The sequence below is a fragment of the Tamandua tetradactyla genome, chromosome 6, assembly GCF_023851605.1.
Source record: "Tamandua tetradactyla isolate mTamTet1 chromosome 6, mTamTet1.pri, whole genome shotgun sequence".
NCBI lineage: Eukaryota > Metazoa > Chordata > Mammalia > Pilosa > Myrmecophagidae > Tamandua > Tamandua tetradactyla.
This window is the reverse complement of record NC_135332.1, coordinates 177,253,038-177,269,906: the sequence shown is the minus strand read 5'-3', so window position 1 is coordinate 177,269,906 and position 16,869 is coordinate 177,253,038. Positions and strand designations below refer to the sequence as shown.

At 56.5% G+C, this 16,869-nt stretch overlaps 1 protein-coding gene across 2 annotated transcripts in view; it reads left to right on the top strand.

Annotated features, from left to right (window-relative positions):
- The first annotated feature begins 4,709 nt into the window (after positions 1-4,709).
- The window catches only part of NDRG1 (N-myc downstream regulated 1), a 48,296-nt gene continuing 36,136 nt past the window's right edge, over positions 4,710-16,869 (top strand). Inside the window, exons 1-2 of one of the 2 annotated variants that reach the window (XM_077167735.1) lie at positions 4,710-4,781; positions 16,367-16,446. In XM_077167735.1, coding sequence (XP_077023850.1) covers positions 16,384-16,446 — 63 coding nt within the window. In that variant the 5' untranslated portion in view covers positions 4,710-4,781; positions 16,367-16,383. Of the gene's footprint in view, positions 4,782-15,924; positions 16,447-16,869 lie in introns of those variants that run through there. The other variant, XM_077167736.1, reaches the window with a different exon arrangement.

Here is a 16,869-nt window from a genome sequence, read left to right as displayed (position 1 = left end):
GGGCTCTGTGCTCCTCTGAAGAGGAGGACCCTAACTGACTGATCTACAATGACTTCATAGCCTTGTGATTTAATCTAGAAGCCATCACAGAGTAAAACGGATGTGGACAATATTGAGAGATAGAGAAGCAGAGGCTGGTGACATCAGGGCTGGAGCCAGCCATGCCTGAAGCTAGCTCTCACCAGGACCCTCCTGCTACATGCACCAACAGCTTTCTTCCCCTTTTGTTGCTTAAGCCATTTGAAGTTGCATTTATGTCACTTATACACTGAGGAGTTCTAACCAATAAGAAGAAAGGAAAACACACAATGCTGTGGAGATGGGAAGGTGATAACGTCACCACCAAGCATACGCTGATGGCTTCCCACTTTAAATATGACTTTTTCAGTTCTTTCACTGACCTTTCAGAGCAGATTAGGTTCTTGGGTCACAGAGTCTTCTAGATCCCTCCATTCTTACTTAAAACCACTTGAACCATTGCAATTATAGCATTTTTTGATGTAGGAATATATTTTTTTCATCCCTTTATTCCTAGCACTTCACGCAGTGCCTAATTGTAAGTGCCCCAAAACATTCACTGAATGAGAAAATGAATCTAGCTGGCAGAGGAGGAGAGATTTCCTGGAGGAGCCGCTAGTTGACATGGCTCATTCACACAGGGCCTGGGTCTGGGAGGATGGCAATGAGTCGGGATGGCATCAGCCTGCAGTGACAAACTGCCACAAAACACAGTGGCATGTGGCAACAGGGCTTGTTTTTTCCTTATTATGGATCCGCTTGTGGTCAGCGGTGGCCCTGCCCCAGCACGCAGGGGACAGGGCCGACACACTCTGAGCGCTGCTGGTGGCTGCGGCAGGGCAGGCCGAGGGGCTGAAGCGTATGCTAGTTATCAGCCTTCCCATCCACAAGTGACACAGGACGAAGCAGGTCGTGCGGCTATGCCTAACGTCCAGCGGGGAGGAGCGGGCAGTAGGTGAGGTGGAATGGGAGCAGGGGTGTGGAAGGCTTTCTAGGATGAGAAACCAGCTTGTCTAACTGTGCAGAGGTGGAGGGCCAGCGGTGAGGCATCAAGGTTACTGGAAGGGAGCGTGAGCCAGCGAGGAAAGCCCGGTCATGGCTGGGGGGAAGGTCTAGACTCGCTCACCAGGGCATGTGTGGTTAGCTGGGGAGGCAATGAGGAGCCAGCAGAGGTTTTATTAGGCAGGATCTATGATTTAGGTTGTCAGTTTGAAAGCCAAGCATGGGCTGTGCTGAACTGGAGGGTCAGAGGTTGGGAGCAGCTGCTGCGGGGTTGAGCAAGAGATGCTGCAGGATGACACGAGATGGGTCAGCAGGGCTGCCCCGGGCAGGCTAGCAATGAAGTCTCCCTGCAAACATGCTACAAATATGTGTTACGTTCATACTGGCCATGCATCGGGTTGAGTATCCCCCACAATTAGCATCTACCCAGAACCTCAGAATGATGTCTTGTTTGGAAACAGGGTCTCGGTGGGTGTGACTAGTTATGATGAGGTATACTGGCTCAGCTCAGGTTGGGCTCCACATTGAATAAGGTTGGGGTCCTTATAAGAAGAGGGCAGGCATATGGAGACAGAGGCAAAGGGAAGGCCAGATGAGGCTGAGGCAGAGACAGGAGTGAGGATGCCACAAATCCAGGGCCTCCAGGAATCACTGGCCATGGCCAGATGCTGGAAGAGGCAGAGAAGGGTTCTCCCCAGGAGACTTCTGAGAGACGGTGATCTGCTGACTCTGGTTTTGGGCTTCCAGCCCCCAGGACTGTGAGAGGACGCATTTCTGTTATTTGAAGTCACCCTGTCTGTGTTAATTTGTTACAGCAGCCCTAAGAAATGAGCACAAACCAGGGCAAGGAGAAAATGATTTTCTGTGGGTGAAAAGCTGTATACCTCTTCAGTTATGTCCAAAGTAAGGGCTTGTTATGCACCCTGGACCTAGCTTAACATATGCTCTCCTTTGGAATTGTTTTCCTTTCACAGTTTTTCTGTGTCTCCTAACTGGATACTGCAAGCCAGGCATGGTCCTGGAGAACAGATATAATTACACAGGTCAGGGTCTGCCACTTGGGCTGAGGAAGCACATAGCAGGGTCCCTTCCCTTCCAAAAAGTCCAAGCAATGAGACTGGATAAAGTAGGTCGAGTCCAAAGAGAAACCCTTGCATTCTTTCACCTATTCAGCCAACATCCACTGAGTGCCTCTCTGGATCAGGTATTATACCAGATGCCAGGTGGGATGGGACAAAATATATAGGGCTGCGAAACAGAAATTTCCAGGGACCTTAGTCTGGAAAATCCAGCCTCATCCTGTGATGGTTTTGCAGCACATGGGCATTTAGCTAAGCACATTTAATTCTATTGCTGACCAGCAAGAATTTGAAAGGATTCAAGCAGCTCAGTGCCATTGCACCCACACTGGGCTCTGAGAGCTTCTGCTGCATCCGCTGGCCAGAGCTGAGCGTGGATGTGCAGGCAGCTCTCCTGGCCCCAGGTCTCCACTGCGCCTTGCTCCTGGGTGTGCATCTAATGTTGTACTTCAGTACAAAGATGGCATTTTTCCTACAGTGTAGCCACCCTAAGTGCAGGAAAACAGTTTCACCTGGTGCTTGGTGGAAGCAACAACGATTTGTTGCAAAACTGAAGGAAAACCTGGCTGGATGGACCTACCGAGAGAGGGAGCGAGCCTGGTTTCCCCATGTGGCCTCCCCAGAACTCCCCCAAGCTATTTTGGACTCTGTAGGGATCTCCTTTGGCCCCAGTTTTAGAATACTACTGCTCTCGGGAAATGCAGCTCCACTTTTCAAATCCCTCTTTTTCTTCTCTGCGCCTCTGGCACCTGCCCAGCCCTGCCCCCACCCCCCTCCCAGCTGACACTAGCAGCAGGTCTGGCTGTCCTGTACCTTCTGTCCTGGCCCAGAAGACTTCCTCAAAGGGACAGAGAATGGCTTTTCGGGGCAAAGTTCCCTTTTCCAGTCCATACATTGGGAGCTCCATTTGTTACCGAAGGCGTGAGCAGCCTCTGCTCCCTTTTGAACTTGACTCCATATCTCTGCCAATCAGTAAACCATAGGTGCTTGAAAGGTGTCTGCTGAATACCAATATGGGAGAGGTAAGGGAAAACAGATGTACTGGAATGGGTGAAAGAAAACTGTCCTTCAGACTGCTAGATCTGCGAGCTCCCCGGGACGCAAAGGTTTAGCCTGTCCTGTCTGCCTAGTGCTGGGACAGGGGCTGCACAGAGCAGGGGCTCAAGAGACACTTAACAAATGACTGAGCCCAGCTTAACCCTTTGGTTTTATGGATGGGGAATCTGAGACTTAGGGCTCTGAACTGCACCCTGAGGGAAGGGGGTTTGCCCTTTCAGTCCTTTTCCCCATGGCTGAGCCCAGGCCTGACTCACAGTGGCACCCACTTAGTGACTCTGTGGGGAATAAGTACCCCTTAGGGCCTCTGGATGCAAAGAAGGCCAGGTCCTGGGCCTGAGGAAGCAGGGGCCGGGGGAGGGAAGACTGGAGAGTCGGGGCGGGGGGGGGGCATCTAAGCCTGTCCTGGTGGCCACAGGCTCAGGGGCAAATTCAGGGCTGGACTCGAGTGGGCACGAGGTCCAGCTTGGGGTCACAGACTTCACTCTTGATACCATCTCCTCTGGCCCAGCGGATCTCCAGGCTGGAGCACCCTGAAGCAGCGGGAGAGCTCTGTAAAGATTCCGGTGAAAGTAGGGGTTCACTGGTTGGGGTGGGGCTCTGGCATCCACCTCGTAAAAGAGGGTTCCACAGGGGATTCTAACGTGTCACCAGGGTTGAGAACGGCCGCTTCCTTCAGCCAGAAAAGCACACCCAAAACGAGGCAGTAGAGTGAGCGCTAGGGTAGGCAGGGGTGCTTTGCCCAGGTCCTAGGAAGAGGTCAGAATCTGCCCTTCTGGCCAGGGCGGGGGAGTGGAGAAGAAAGCCAGGCCCATAAAGGGTGCTTGTGCTTCAGACTAGGAAGGGGAAGAGGGAAGAGGGAAGAGGAGGAGCTGAGGCCTTTAAAAGGGGGTGGACAAGATGGATGAGATTAGACAGGAGCAAAAATGCTAGTGAGGAGCCAGACAGCAGGGAAATGGCCTGGAGTGAAAGTCCAGGGAGCGGGTGGGGAGAAGTAAAGGAGGCAGTTGCGGGAAGGAGATAAATGGGGCTCCGTTGCTAAGACAGTGAGACCTGGAGGAAGTGGGGGGATGCTTCAGGAGAACGAAGCGGACCGGCGGGGGGCCGCGGCACACACACGGCGACACTCGGCAGCCCACTTGCACACGCACGAGCGCCCTGTGCGCACGCACACACGCACACACGCACGCGGCCGTGTTCTCCGTGCACGCAGCGGGCCTCGGCCTCCGGGGCGAGGGAGGGGACCCGGCCCGGCGGCCCCTCCCGCCGCGCCCCTCCCGAGGCTTGCGCAACAGGCGGTGGCTCCGGCGGGCGTCAGGCGCGCTCGCCGCCCTAGCCCAGCCCGGCGCGCGGGCCCGGCGGGTGGGGAGCCCGGGAGGGGGCGCGGGGACGGGGCGGGGCCGCCGCGGGCCGGGCCCGGGAGGGTCGGGGAGGGGCGAGGCGCGGGGGGCGGGGCCGCGGCGCCTATAAAGCGGCCCTCGGCGGGGACATAAACAAACGTCGCCCGGCTCCCGGCTCCCGGCTCCCGCGCCCGAGCGCACGCCCCTCCTCGCGCCCGCCTCGGCCCCCGCTGGGCCGCGCCGCCCGCCAGCCTCCAGCCCCGCCCGCCTTCGTGCCGCGCCTTAGGTAAGCCAGACGCCTCTTCCCCCCGGCGCCGCGGGCCGCCGAGCGGGGTGTCCTGTGGGTGCTGCTGGAGCATCTGGGCCGCCCCGTGTGGCTCGGCGGGATCCGGGAGCCCAGAGCGGGCAGGGCGCTGCCACCGTGGCGCGAGCCCGGGAGAGAATCCGCCGTGTGGATTCTGCTGGGGTGGGAGTTTCGATCAGGGGAGAGGAGTGAAGAAAAGACGGGTCCCTGTTCACCTCCCCCCAGCTGCGGAAGTGGGGTCCCGGGAGGAGGGCAAGAGGTGGAGGGCTGGCCACAGGTGGTGCGGCCGGCTGGGGAGCTCGCTGGAAGTGGGTGTAGGAGGAGGACGAGGTGTGTGTGTGTATGTGTGTGTGTGTAAGGGTGTGTCCCTGGAGTAGGGCGTCTGGGGAAGGGGAGGTTGCACGCGCCTGTGTAGATGAGGGTGAGTGGGGCTGGAGAAGATGTGCGGGTGTGTCTGTCCCCAGATCCAGTGGTAACCGGTGAGCATCTGGGGACAGGGTCTCATCCAGCCCTGAATCCAGGCTTGGGGGAGGGCCGGGGTGTGTCACAGCAGGCGTGACACGCGCGGGAGCGAGTGTCCAGGAGCGCTGCTGGGCAGGGTGCGACCCCCCGAAAGGCCCGGTGTTGGTGTGCAGGAGCTGGCCCGGGCGAGACGGGTCCTGTGGGCATCTGGCCATCCCCGCTCTGGCTGGGGCTCCGGGTGGTGTCATTTTCGCCTCCCCCCCCCCACGCCTCTTCCCTCCACTGCTTCCCCCGCCAGCCGCTCCTGCCCTCCAGGGGGGAGAACAGCTGGAGGCTCGGACAGCCCGGGGAGATCTGCTGCGGCTCTGATTCAGAGGAGACTCCCGGGGCAGGGCGTGGGGAAGGCGGCCAGCGGGGCTCCTGGGAGAGAAAAGAGGCTGTCACCGCCTCTGTCAGATGAGTCGCTGGAGCGGGGGCCTGGTGGGCGGTTTCCTGCCCCAGCGCTGGGCCGCAGCCCCTGTTGTCCTAAGTGTGGGGCAGGGAAGGCTGAGCTCTCCTCTAAGATGGAGAGCTGGCCGCGGAGGGTCCAGTTACCTTGTGCCTTTGAGCAACATTTTCTTTCGGCGTCTGGGCCTTTCTGTTTGTTTGGTTCCTGTGCATTCCTAAGAAAGGAGTTTAGCCAGTGGCCACTCTGGAGCTTTGGCTTCCTCATGATTTCCATCAACCATCCTTAACCTGCTCCTAAGCCACCACAAGTGAACATAATATCTAAGCACACACCACCTTCTGGCTAAGGAAATGCACCTTCAAAGCCAACGCCCAGCCCCGGCCACCTCCCAGACAGAAATTCTAAGTTTTTGCTAAGCTTCACAAACATGAATGGAAAGAATCAAGACACAGAGTGAAAACCCAGCAGCTGGTGGGGGAGACGGGCAGGTGAAGGTCAGGTGGCGTTGTGTGTGGACTGTGCAGTGGCCGACGAGCACCCAGCCTGGACGGGGATGGGATGGAGGTCATGGAAGGCATGGGGATGTAGGGATGGAAGTGATGGGAATCTTCAGGTGTAAGGGGTGGGAGCTGGGAAACCTTGATCTCTGGCTTTCTAACTGGGTGGGTCCCTGCATTGGCCCCTGCTGAGAGGGTGTGGACAAGGACTTTGTCTCTTTCACCCTGGCACCTGGCACCTGGCTGAGGACCTGGCACTTGGGAGGAGTTCATGTATTGGAAGGCTTCCTGCCCTTCTGGCCCATTCCCTGCAGGTGAGATGCGCAGAGACGGCCGACTCATGGGGGGGGTAGCCTTGGGCTGGACTCTCCAGGGTCTAAAAGCACCTGCTAGGGCCTCCTTTCCTAAGAGGAAGTTCTTCCAAGCAGGAGGCTGAGCCAGGATCACTAACCTTTGGATGGATCATTTAAAATGGAATAGAGGAGTCACCCATGGACCGGGTCCAACCTTTTCCGTTTTACAGACAGGAAACTGAGATCCAGAGATGGAGCGAGCCCAGGGCGTGGCAAGAGCTGCACAATGATGTCCTTCTCCTGGGGCCTCCTGGGTGGGATTGGAGGTGCTTCCAGGTCTTGTTTTCTGCCTGTCTGCTGGTGGAGGTGCAAACATATGTTAGATCTTCATGAAGTTCCTGGTGAGGAAACTTTAGAGGCAGAATATGGGTGGGTTTTGGTTTTTTTTTGGTTTTTTTTTTTTTTGAAAAATCAGGTGTTCATGAGAGACAGGCACAATCAATGTAGCGAGAAAGGGAACGAGGCAACTGCTGGACTTGGGCTCCCTCCTCCAGGTAGGCTGCAGGTCTGACCGGAGCTCACCTCTGCAAGCACCTAGGAAGAAGCATTGCATTGTGATTTTTGGATTGCCTGAAGCTGCACTTTTCCTTGAGACCCAACTTCAGAGAATCCATGTAAGACGTGGTTCAAAAGCCTGGGACCCTGTGCCTCAAGAGGAAGCCAGAATGGTAACGCAGCCTGTAAGATTCCAGCAAGGAGGAGAAGTCTTGGGGGACGACAAGCTGGGTCATCTTGGCCCAGAATGATGAGGAGAGGAGAGAGGAAGGGAGCAGCCCCTCAGCACATACCTGTTTGGTCTCCCCTGTGGCTCCAGTGTCTGGCAGTTGGTCAATGCTGAATAAATAGCCCTTGGCTGGCTGAAGTGCCTTCTGATTTCTGGGCATTGCCTCATTCAGTGAGGTAGGAAATAGTCTTCCTACTTTGCAGGTCAGAAAACTGAGGCTCCAGAAGTTAGCTTGCTTGTCCAGAATCTAGTGAGTAAGGTCCTGGTCCAGTGACCCCCTCTGTCCACTCCTTTCCAGCACTGCCCGTCAAGGCAGGCCGGACTCTCTGGACATTTCTTTTGAAGATGGACCTACTTTCCTGGATTCAATTGAAGCTGCCATTCCTGCCTTCCATGGGCAGCTCTGGTCTGAGAGCTTTCTCTTTAAGTTCAGAGACACAGAATGTAACATCTGGGAAGGCGATGGTGAGACTGATTTGACACAACAGAACAGGAATCAGTTCGGTTCCACAGACAGGTCTGTCTTTGACTTTTCTAATCCAGCATTTATTGAGGACCTGCCCAACCGTGCTGGTGGGCTGGGCCTCTGGACTCTTTCCGTCTGGCAGGGACAGATATAATCCTCTGGCGGGGGCAGTAGGACGTGAGGCTCAGTAACAATCTGTGAAATTGAATGCTCTGCTCCAGAGATCGCATTTTCTGAGTCCCCTCTCTGTTCAAGTGCATTTTTCAAACCCATATAAAAGCTCAAATTGGAGGGAAGTGGGACAAGCCCAGATCTCCACAACATTTACCCCATCTCCCCATCTCCACCTCTTTGGCTTCTGAAAGAGTACGGAGCTGCCCTCTCCAAAGATGGAGTTAGAGGGATTCTTAAGAGAGGGGTAATTCTAGGACTGTCTTGGCTGGGACACCTCACACCCTCCCCCACTTCCTTTTTGATCACTGAACTCCCCTCTTTAAAGGAGACGTTGGCTGCCCTCTCTGGACCCTCCTTGGACCACTTTGTCACCCTCCTTATCCCGTTACATTTAATCTGAGGGCCTGGCAGCTAGCTGGTAGGCACTCAAGTAATGTCTGTCGAAAGAAATCTCCTGTATCCCTGAGGGATTTGGGCAGAGAATTAACAAGTATTTACAAAGTCCCCTTGAGGGACTGGGGAGAAAGGAGGAAATATTCAACTTCCCCATCTGGGGAATTCCTCATATTCTCGCAAGCAGTAGGGACAACGAATAGGCTGAGCCCTCAATCTTGAGTTCTGCCCCTATGAAACTTATTCCTGCAAAGGAAAAGCTAAGCCTGCTTATAACTATGCCTAAGAGTCATCCCCAGAGAACCTCTTTTGTTGCTCAGATGTGACCTCTCTCTAAGCCAACTCAGCAGGTGAAGTCACTGCCCTCCTGCCCTATGTGAGACATGACTCCCAGGGGTGTGAATTTCCCTGGCAACATCCGACAGGACTCCCGGGATGAGCCGGAACCCAGCGTCATGGGATTGAGAAATCCTTCTTAATTAAATGAGGGAAGAGAGAAATGAGACAGAATAAAGTTCAGTGGCTGAGAGATTTCAAACAGTTGAAATCTAGCCTGAGGCTATTCTTATGCATAAATATAAATATCCCTTTTTAGTCTATGGTGTACTGGAGAGGCTGGAGGGAAGTATCTGAAACTGTTGAGCTGTGTTCCAGTAGCCTTGATTCTTGAAGATGATTGTATAATTATATAGCTTTTACAGTGTAACTGTGTGATGGTGAAAACCTTGTGTCTCCTTTTATCCCGGATATGGACAAAAAAGTAAAAAAAAAAATAGGGATAATAAGTAAATAAATAATAGAGGGGCTTAAGGGATAAAATGAAGTGGGTAGATTGTAATGCTAGTTGTCAATGATAGGGAGGGGTATGGGGCATGAGATGTATGAGTTTTTTCTTTTTATTTCTTTTTCTGGAGTGATGCACATGTTCTAAAAATGATCGTGGTGATGACTATACAGTTATGTGATGATACTGTGAGCCACTGGTTGTCCACCATGTGTGTATGGGCTGTATCAGTATGAAGGGTGTCAATAAAAATATTAAGAAAAAAAGTTAATGAAATAAGAAAAAGAGCTCTCCTTTTATTAAGGAACAACCGTGGGCTGTCTTATGCAGGAGGGGGTGGAGGGGAGGGCTGCCCTGGAGGTGGAGGCTCCAAGGCCATTTCGGGGAAGGACCTGTTAGCGTGGCAAACACCCACCTCGGGGACAAAGGGCTCTGTGTGGCCTGTGCCGACGCTGGCTCCGCGTGTGCGACTCCAACAAGTTATCTCAGAGACCGGCCAGCGCATGCCCGTCCCGCAGATCCGCGGAATAATCCTCCACCGTGACCGTGTCCTCCTTTCGACTCCCACTTCGGACGATCTTCTCTCTGCCGAGAACCTCCCCCACCTGTAGCCTTCCCTGTGAGCCGACAGGAAGCCCCGGGTGGAGGCACAGAAGCGGGTGGGGGATGCCAGGGTGTGCGCCACCGGCCTCTTCCCGGGGTCCCCTCCAGCCACCTGCTGGCCCCTCTCCCTGGTTCCGTGCACACATAGGGCCCGGGAGAAGGGTGTCGGCTCCAGGCCCACGGCCTGGGACCCAGAGCCGGGCCAGGGCCTGCCTTCTCCGGGTGCTTCTTTCTTCTACCGCCTTCTTCTTCAACACCTGCTGCATGCTTGTTGGGGTGCAGCACCCCGCGAGGCACTGGGGCCCTCCGGGAACTCCTGGGCTTGTCAGCGTCGTGCATGAGCCACTCTGTCAACTCCCATGACCCTGAGAGCTTGAGGGTCCCGTTCCTGACATCCTGTCCCCTAAACTGGGAGCGTGTGGGAAGGTGTGCCGAGTCCACGCATGCTGCTTATTAGGTCGACCACATAAGAAAACCTGCGGAATTCAGGCTGCAGCGTCCTCACCTCCCCAGAGCCCCCGAACACCCAGAGAACCCGTGAACTGCCTTGTCACTTGACTTCAAAATCTCTTTGGCAGAAACACAAGAACAGAATGCAGCCTCAGTAAGGCAGGGGTCTCCAGGGCGTCTCCCAGACTCCTTTCCCTGAGGTGCTGGGCCCAGGGACTGCTCTCCAGGACCTTTGGGGGCCGCGGCGCCCAGGAGAGATGCTATGCCGAGCGGCAGCCGCATGCAGCGATTTCCCCCCTTTAAAAATTCTGTTCTATAAAGGGCCCAGTGTGCTGGAGAGAACGCCAGCTTTCATGTGGCTTTGAAATCAGGCGTGACATGGAGGGGACAGACTCTGGGCTAGTTGCTGACAATAGCAATTGATGCGCCGCTTGTCAGCAGACGCTCCGGGCCCCCTGCCTTCTCTCCCTCATTGGAGGTTGGCGGGGGACTGCTGTCTGCCCACCCCCAGCTCCCACACCCGGACCCACACCAAAGGACAAAGCTGAACATCTTTCTCCAGGGAGAGGGCTGTGGTGTGGCCTTTTGGGAGGCCTGTTGTCTTCGAGCCTCAGCTTGCCCATCTGTAAAGTGGGGATGAAACTCCCGGGGGCCTCCTCGAGGGGTGGGAGAAACAGTATAGGCATCACTTTTTCTAAGTACTGGGTTTGTCATCCTGGGAAGCCCCCTGGGGAGAGCTAAAAGCAGAGGCCTTTCAGGGTGCTGTGAAAGGAGAAAGGAAGAGTCAGAGATGTGGACTTAGCCAGAACACCAGGGCCGACCCCAGGGGCTCTGTGCGGGCTGTGTAAGGGTGCGTGGTGAGGCACAACTCCCCAGCTGACCCCACACCCCCAAGGCCTCGTGGTCCGTGAGTCCATCCTTAGAGCACCCTGTCCGGACAAAGGGTGGAGGCGAGGCGTGCAATGTGAGCGAAGCGACTGCATTGGCAACGTTCCTCCTTAAAGTGGATTTCAACCATGTTGGCTTCGTGCTGGTCGACCTGGGGTGCATTTTGTGACCTCGTTGTGCCTCAGTTTCCCCCTCTGTCAAATGGTGAGTGTGGTGGTGCCTCCCTCCTGGGGTTGCTGTGAAGCTCAAGCCCAGGAAACGGTGAGAAAGCACCATGAAAGTTGTGGTCCCCCTTGCAGTGTGTCGGTGCAGGGACTCACCTGGAACTGGCTTTCCTGGGGTGGGTGCCTCTGGGAGCGCCTCTGCTACACCGTCGACGTATCTCTGCTGGGCGATTCCTCTCTCCCACCCCATGGGAGGTCCAGTGGCCCTGGACAGCTTATTCACAAGGGTATGCAGGGACAGGGGACTGAGGCCAGGAGAAGGAAAGGGCCTGGTATAGGCTGGGGGGCTAATCCAGGCTGAGCTGAGCCCCAGAGAGACCCCTGTGTACACAGGCCTGCCGTTGTTGAGAAGCACTTTTCTGCCTAGTCCCTACCTGAGTTTATTTTGGACCACGTGGTTCCATGGAACACACGTGACTGTGCCTATTTCACACATGGGAAAACTGAGGCCCAGAGAGGAAAAGGACTTGATCACCATCACACACAGCAAAAAAGTGGCAGGGCTTCCACTCGCTGGACTCCAAAGCCAGTGCTCCTTGCTGCTCGGCCCAGGCCCAGGCTTTTCGAGAACCGCAGGCTCTGTGTGTCCCCCCCACCCCCCCACTGGTTGGCAGTTCTTAAGTGACGGGGGATCAGTTGAACCTGAGAGGGATTTGCCCGGCCGCTGCAGGGCCTCTGTCACTGACTGAGGTCGCTAACGAGGGGCCAGTGGGGCCCTGGGTATGAGAGACGGAAACACCTGCTGTGGGGAGCACACCGGGTCAGGAGTGTGAAACACAAACTGCACCCTCGCGGGGTCCCCTCATCTCTGAGGCAACAAGACAGGAAAGCGCTTGACTCATTAAGCAGCAAATATTTGCCGGATTCTCTGGGCTGTTGTTGGATTGAAGCTGCTCTGCTCCTCTCTGGGACCAGGAGTTATCACGCCCATTTAACAGTTGGGCAAACCAAGGCTGAGAGGTTAGCTATCTTGTTCAGGACCTCAGAGCTAACAATGGTGGATCCCAGGTCTGCTGGCCCTCTGGTGCTCCCCCCAGCTCCTGAATACCTCTCGTTTCTCCGAACCCCTCCTGGGGAGGGTGGTGGGAAAGGCAGAAGTGCCCATACAACCAGTTCGGAGCCAGTGATGGGCTCTGGAGCTGTTTTCGGCACCGAGCAGGACTTTTGCAGGAGAAGGAGACCCAGCCTGGCCCCGGTGCCCTGGCTGGAGGGGCTTCCTGTGTCCTTTGTGAAGAGCAAGCCAGACTCAGGGCAGTGGGTGGGCTAGTGGGCCAGATGCCTGGATTTCACCCCGCATGGCTGGCGAAAAAGTTCATCTATAAAGTTCTCTTTTTGGCCAATTTTGGTTCTGATATTCCAGAACCGGCACTTTCCACAAGGCAGGAGAGAGGCAGCTCCGGTGCCGGGCCCCAAGCCCGGGGAGGCGCTGGGCCACCCAGCTGGGTGGGCTGGAGGGAGCCACTGCCCCAGGGGTGGGCCTGGGCTGCTGTCTGTGGTGGGGATGCCAGTGGGGACACACACTTCCTCCCGGCTGACAGCCAGACCCCCATAGGCAGCACTTCCTGTTGGACCAGCCTCCTTAAATGAGTCTTGGGATTGTGAGTCTGAATCCCATAAAAAAATCTTTAGGAGGAAGGGTGTGACAAGAAGTAGGACAGTGACCACAGTGGCACGCCCTCTGAGTGTCTGTGACCTCCTGGGGCTGTAGCTTCCTCCTTTGTAGACTGAGTGTGTGTGTGTGTGCACGCCTGCATGCTCTAGGTTAATAAGAATCGTATCTAACAGGCATTCTCTGGATCCTGGTTTCATACTAGGAACTGCCCTGGAGCGTGGTTGACGAGGACACCTTTGTCCCTGCCCCGGGATGTTTGGCCATGTCAGGACACATTTTGGTTTCACAGCTGGCGGGCTGCTGTTGGCTTCCATGGGCAGGATCCAGGGGTGCTGCTAAGCCCCTCTACAATGCATAGGACAGTCCAACCATAAAACGTTATCTGGCCCCAAATGTCAATAGGTTAAGAGCCTCTGCCCTAGAGATATGAAGGGACGGAGACACCGCTGGCCCTGGACGAAGAGACAGACCTGACAATCCTGACTCAGCACGTTGAGCTGGGGGGCCTGGCCCAGTAGGTAGTGGGTGCTGTGGGGTGGCACTACCGCAGTCCAGCTCTGCCATGAAGCAGGTCCTCGTGGCACGGCTGCTGGGGTTGCTTTTTTCTTTTTATTTTTTTACATGGGCAGGCACCGGGAATCGAACCCGGGTCCTCTGGCATAGCAGGCGAGCATTCTTGCTTGCTGAGCCACTGTGGCCCACCCTGGGGTTGCTTTTGTACTTGGCTCAGCGTTGGGGACGTAAGAGCCCGGCACAGAAGGAAAAGTCCCGATCAGCCGCTGGCATCTGGCCGCGTTTCCTGGAGCTCAGAGCTTCAAGGGCAGAGCTCGGGGCCGCGGGTGGAGAGCCGTTGCCGGGAGGGGGCGTCCGAGGGGCTGATGGGCTCAGACTGGGAAGCAGGCCCTTTGCTCTCACTTCATCCAACACATACCAGCTTTGAATTTTTTAAATCTGGTTTTATATATTGAGCGCTGTAAGATTCCCCTTGGACAAATAGCTTTTATAAAGAAAGAAAAACAAGCATTGGAATGTTCTCTGGCTGAGGTGACAGGAACAGGGTACAGGTGGTCCTCGAGTGCCCCAGGTTGGCAGAGCTGGGGTGCGCCCCGCAGCTGTCCCCCGTCCTGCACAGGCTGGCCGGGTACTGGGCCCGGGCTGACGGCTGGAGCTGCAGAGGGGCTGCCTCGCGCGTCGCAGCCTCGGCCCTGGCAGGCCGCCTAGGGCTGCATCGCCCTGTCCCCCATGCCCCCAGACCCTCCCTCCATAGCGCCTCGGCCTTGCCAATCTCCCTGCAGACCCCAGAGTCCAGGGCAGTTCAGGGATGCTTCCTGGTGTAGACGACCTCGCTCTCTCCACCTTTCTGCGGACTGGTTGCGTAGTGGGGACTGACTGTCCTGCCCGTCATGGGATGTTTAGCAGCCAGGCGCACCCCCTCCCCGAGGGACAATCGAAAGCATCCCCAGGCCCTTCCAGATGCACCTGGGAGACAGAATCGCCCCTGGCTCAGGCAACACTGTCCTGGTGCTGGGCAGCGTTACCTCTGGGCTCCCCTGTGGCCGCTGGGGTGTGAGAAGGGGCCCCTCCCACCCCCCCGAAGCCCCGATTCTCCAGTACTCGACGTTTATGGACTACTCGCCATCTTTTAACCCACGCCACCCCTGGGTGGGGAAGCTAAGTAGCACGAAAGGAAAAGACGATGTGGATGAAGAGATTTCAGCAGGAGCATAAGAGGTTTGAGTTCACTGTTTAGGAAGCCAGTTAAGGCCGAAACTGTTGTCTCCTCTGCTCAGAGGAAGTACAGGCAGGCCGATGGGAGCAGTCACATGCTCTGTGGTCACCTGTCTGGAAGCAGAAGAGAACTGACCATCTCGATGGAATGGCAGCAAGCCTCTGAGTCTCTATAGATCCGGGATTGTCTTTAGGGCATGATTATGCTCTTGTGGTTTATTGAAAAAACGAATCTAAATAAAAGCCTGTTTATTCAGCTACATGAGTTGTGGCATCTGCGGTAATGTTAGGAGGAGAGGTGGAGACGTGAACGAGACAGGAAACCTGCCTGCCTTGTGGGGGTGACAGGTGGGATCCAAGGTGACCAGCCCGGGGGGCACAGTGGGGTCGTGGTGACCCGCCTCCAGCAGCTTTGCTGAGCTGAGTGTGCAAAGGAGACCCTGTGAAGTGTGATGTCCCTCCACCCCCAGCATGATGGGTGGCGCTGCCCTGGGTTTCTGGAAGGCTCCCTGGGCTGCGTAGGCGAGGTGTCCCACGGCCAGGGTCTCGGGACCACAAGTGTGCTGAATCAGCAAGACCCACAGACCTCCGCTTCTCATGCCTCCTGCCTCCAGGCTGGCCCCTGCCCAGGAATGCTCACAAATATAAGACGGACTTTGTTTTCGGAATGTTCCAGAGTAGAGGCTCCAAAGTCTGCATAAATGCGTTCTCATGGGCTTTTACTGCTAGTGTGGGACCCAGGCAGGAGCGCAGGGCGGAGGGTGGCACCAGCCTGTGAACTCCCGCGGCTTGGGGGGAGCCCCAGCTCCATGCTGCCCGGCACCATGGAAGCGCTTCACAGGGTCGGGTGGGCACGGGGAGCTGGGTCCCGGGCCGAGCCCTGGGCTTCCGAGGCCTGTCCTCCCTCTCCTTGGCCGTTAACCTGGGGCTTGGGCAGCTCAGGGCCGCCGGGCTCCCACGCTGGAAAATGGCAGCATGGGGTCCTTGGTGAAGCTGCTTCTCCTTGAGTTCCCACTGTAGGAGCTCTGCCGCCGGGACTGGGCTCGGGGCTGTCGGGCACCTCGGCTCCCCCTTCTTGCCATTTTCTCCACCCCAGGTTTGCTTCTGCACGGACCCCCAGCGCCCAGCCCTCACCCTGGGTTTACTGGGCCTCAGCCCAGGTGTGGGTGGGGATTTACTTCTTCAAATCTGACTGTTGATCTGAAAGAGTAAGAGCCTAACCCTCCAGCCTCCAGCTGAAGCTGTCAGAGCAGGCTCAGCTGACGCCAGGGCGCTGCCTGCAAGCTCGTGCCCCAAGGGAGTGGTGGGAGGGGGGCGGGGGAAGGGTGCCCACAGCCCACGCTCGTCTTGAGCACCAGCCCTGTCTGGCTGGCCGACCCGTCTCCTCGCCTTTCTGCAGCTGCCTGTCTTAGGCCCGGGAGGACCCCCGTGTGTCCTCGTGAAGTCTTTGCCTTGGAGTTCCTTTTCAAAATCCTCCTGAGCTCCCCACCCACCAAACCCCTGGGTTGGAGGTTTTCCTGCCTGGCCTCTCCCCTGAGCATGCCGTAGAGGAGGGGGCATCAGGGTTAGTAGCGAGGAGCGATCAGGGGCACAGGTGTGATGGCCTCGTCACCTTGTACTGCCCTGCTTGCGAGGAACGAGCTGCCAAGGCGGGAGTAAGGCCAACCTTTCGCCTGTCCCATTCCTGGGCCGTCGATGCCCTTCCTTTGGGAAACATATCCCAGCAGGTAGTGCTGACCTCTGACCTCTGTCTCCTCCCAGGCAGGTGACCGCAGGAAATGTCCCGAGAGCTGCAGGACGTGGACCTCGCTGAGGTGAAGCCCTTGGTGGAGAAAGGGGAGGTAAGTGGAGACGCTCGCAGCTGCCCCACCACACTGTACGTGCACACCCATACATGAGCACACACGCATGTATGTGTACTCACACAAACCGCCTCCTTGTTCCCAGCAAGTCTCCCCAGCCAGAAATGCAGAGGGGCAGGAGGTACCATTTCGAGCCCCAGTTTGGCCTCTAATATGCTGAGGGATCCCAGCCGCTGGCACACCTCCGAGCTCTCATTTGTAAAATGGGGGCGTCAGACCAGAGGCCCCGAGCCCCTCCCACCTGACGTTGTGTAGTTCTAGGACGTGCAGGCTGGAGTCCAGCTGCGCACAGCATCTCCGCACCCTGTAGCTGAGGGGCTAAGACCACATAATCTGAGGCCAAAAGTTCTGGGTTCAAATCCAGGCTGTGACACTTTGCAGCTTTGTGTCCATGGGCAGCTC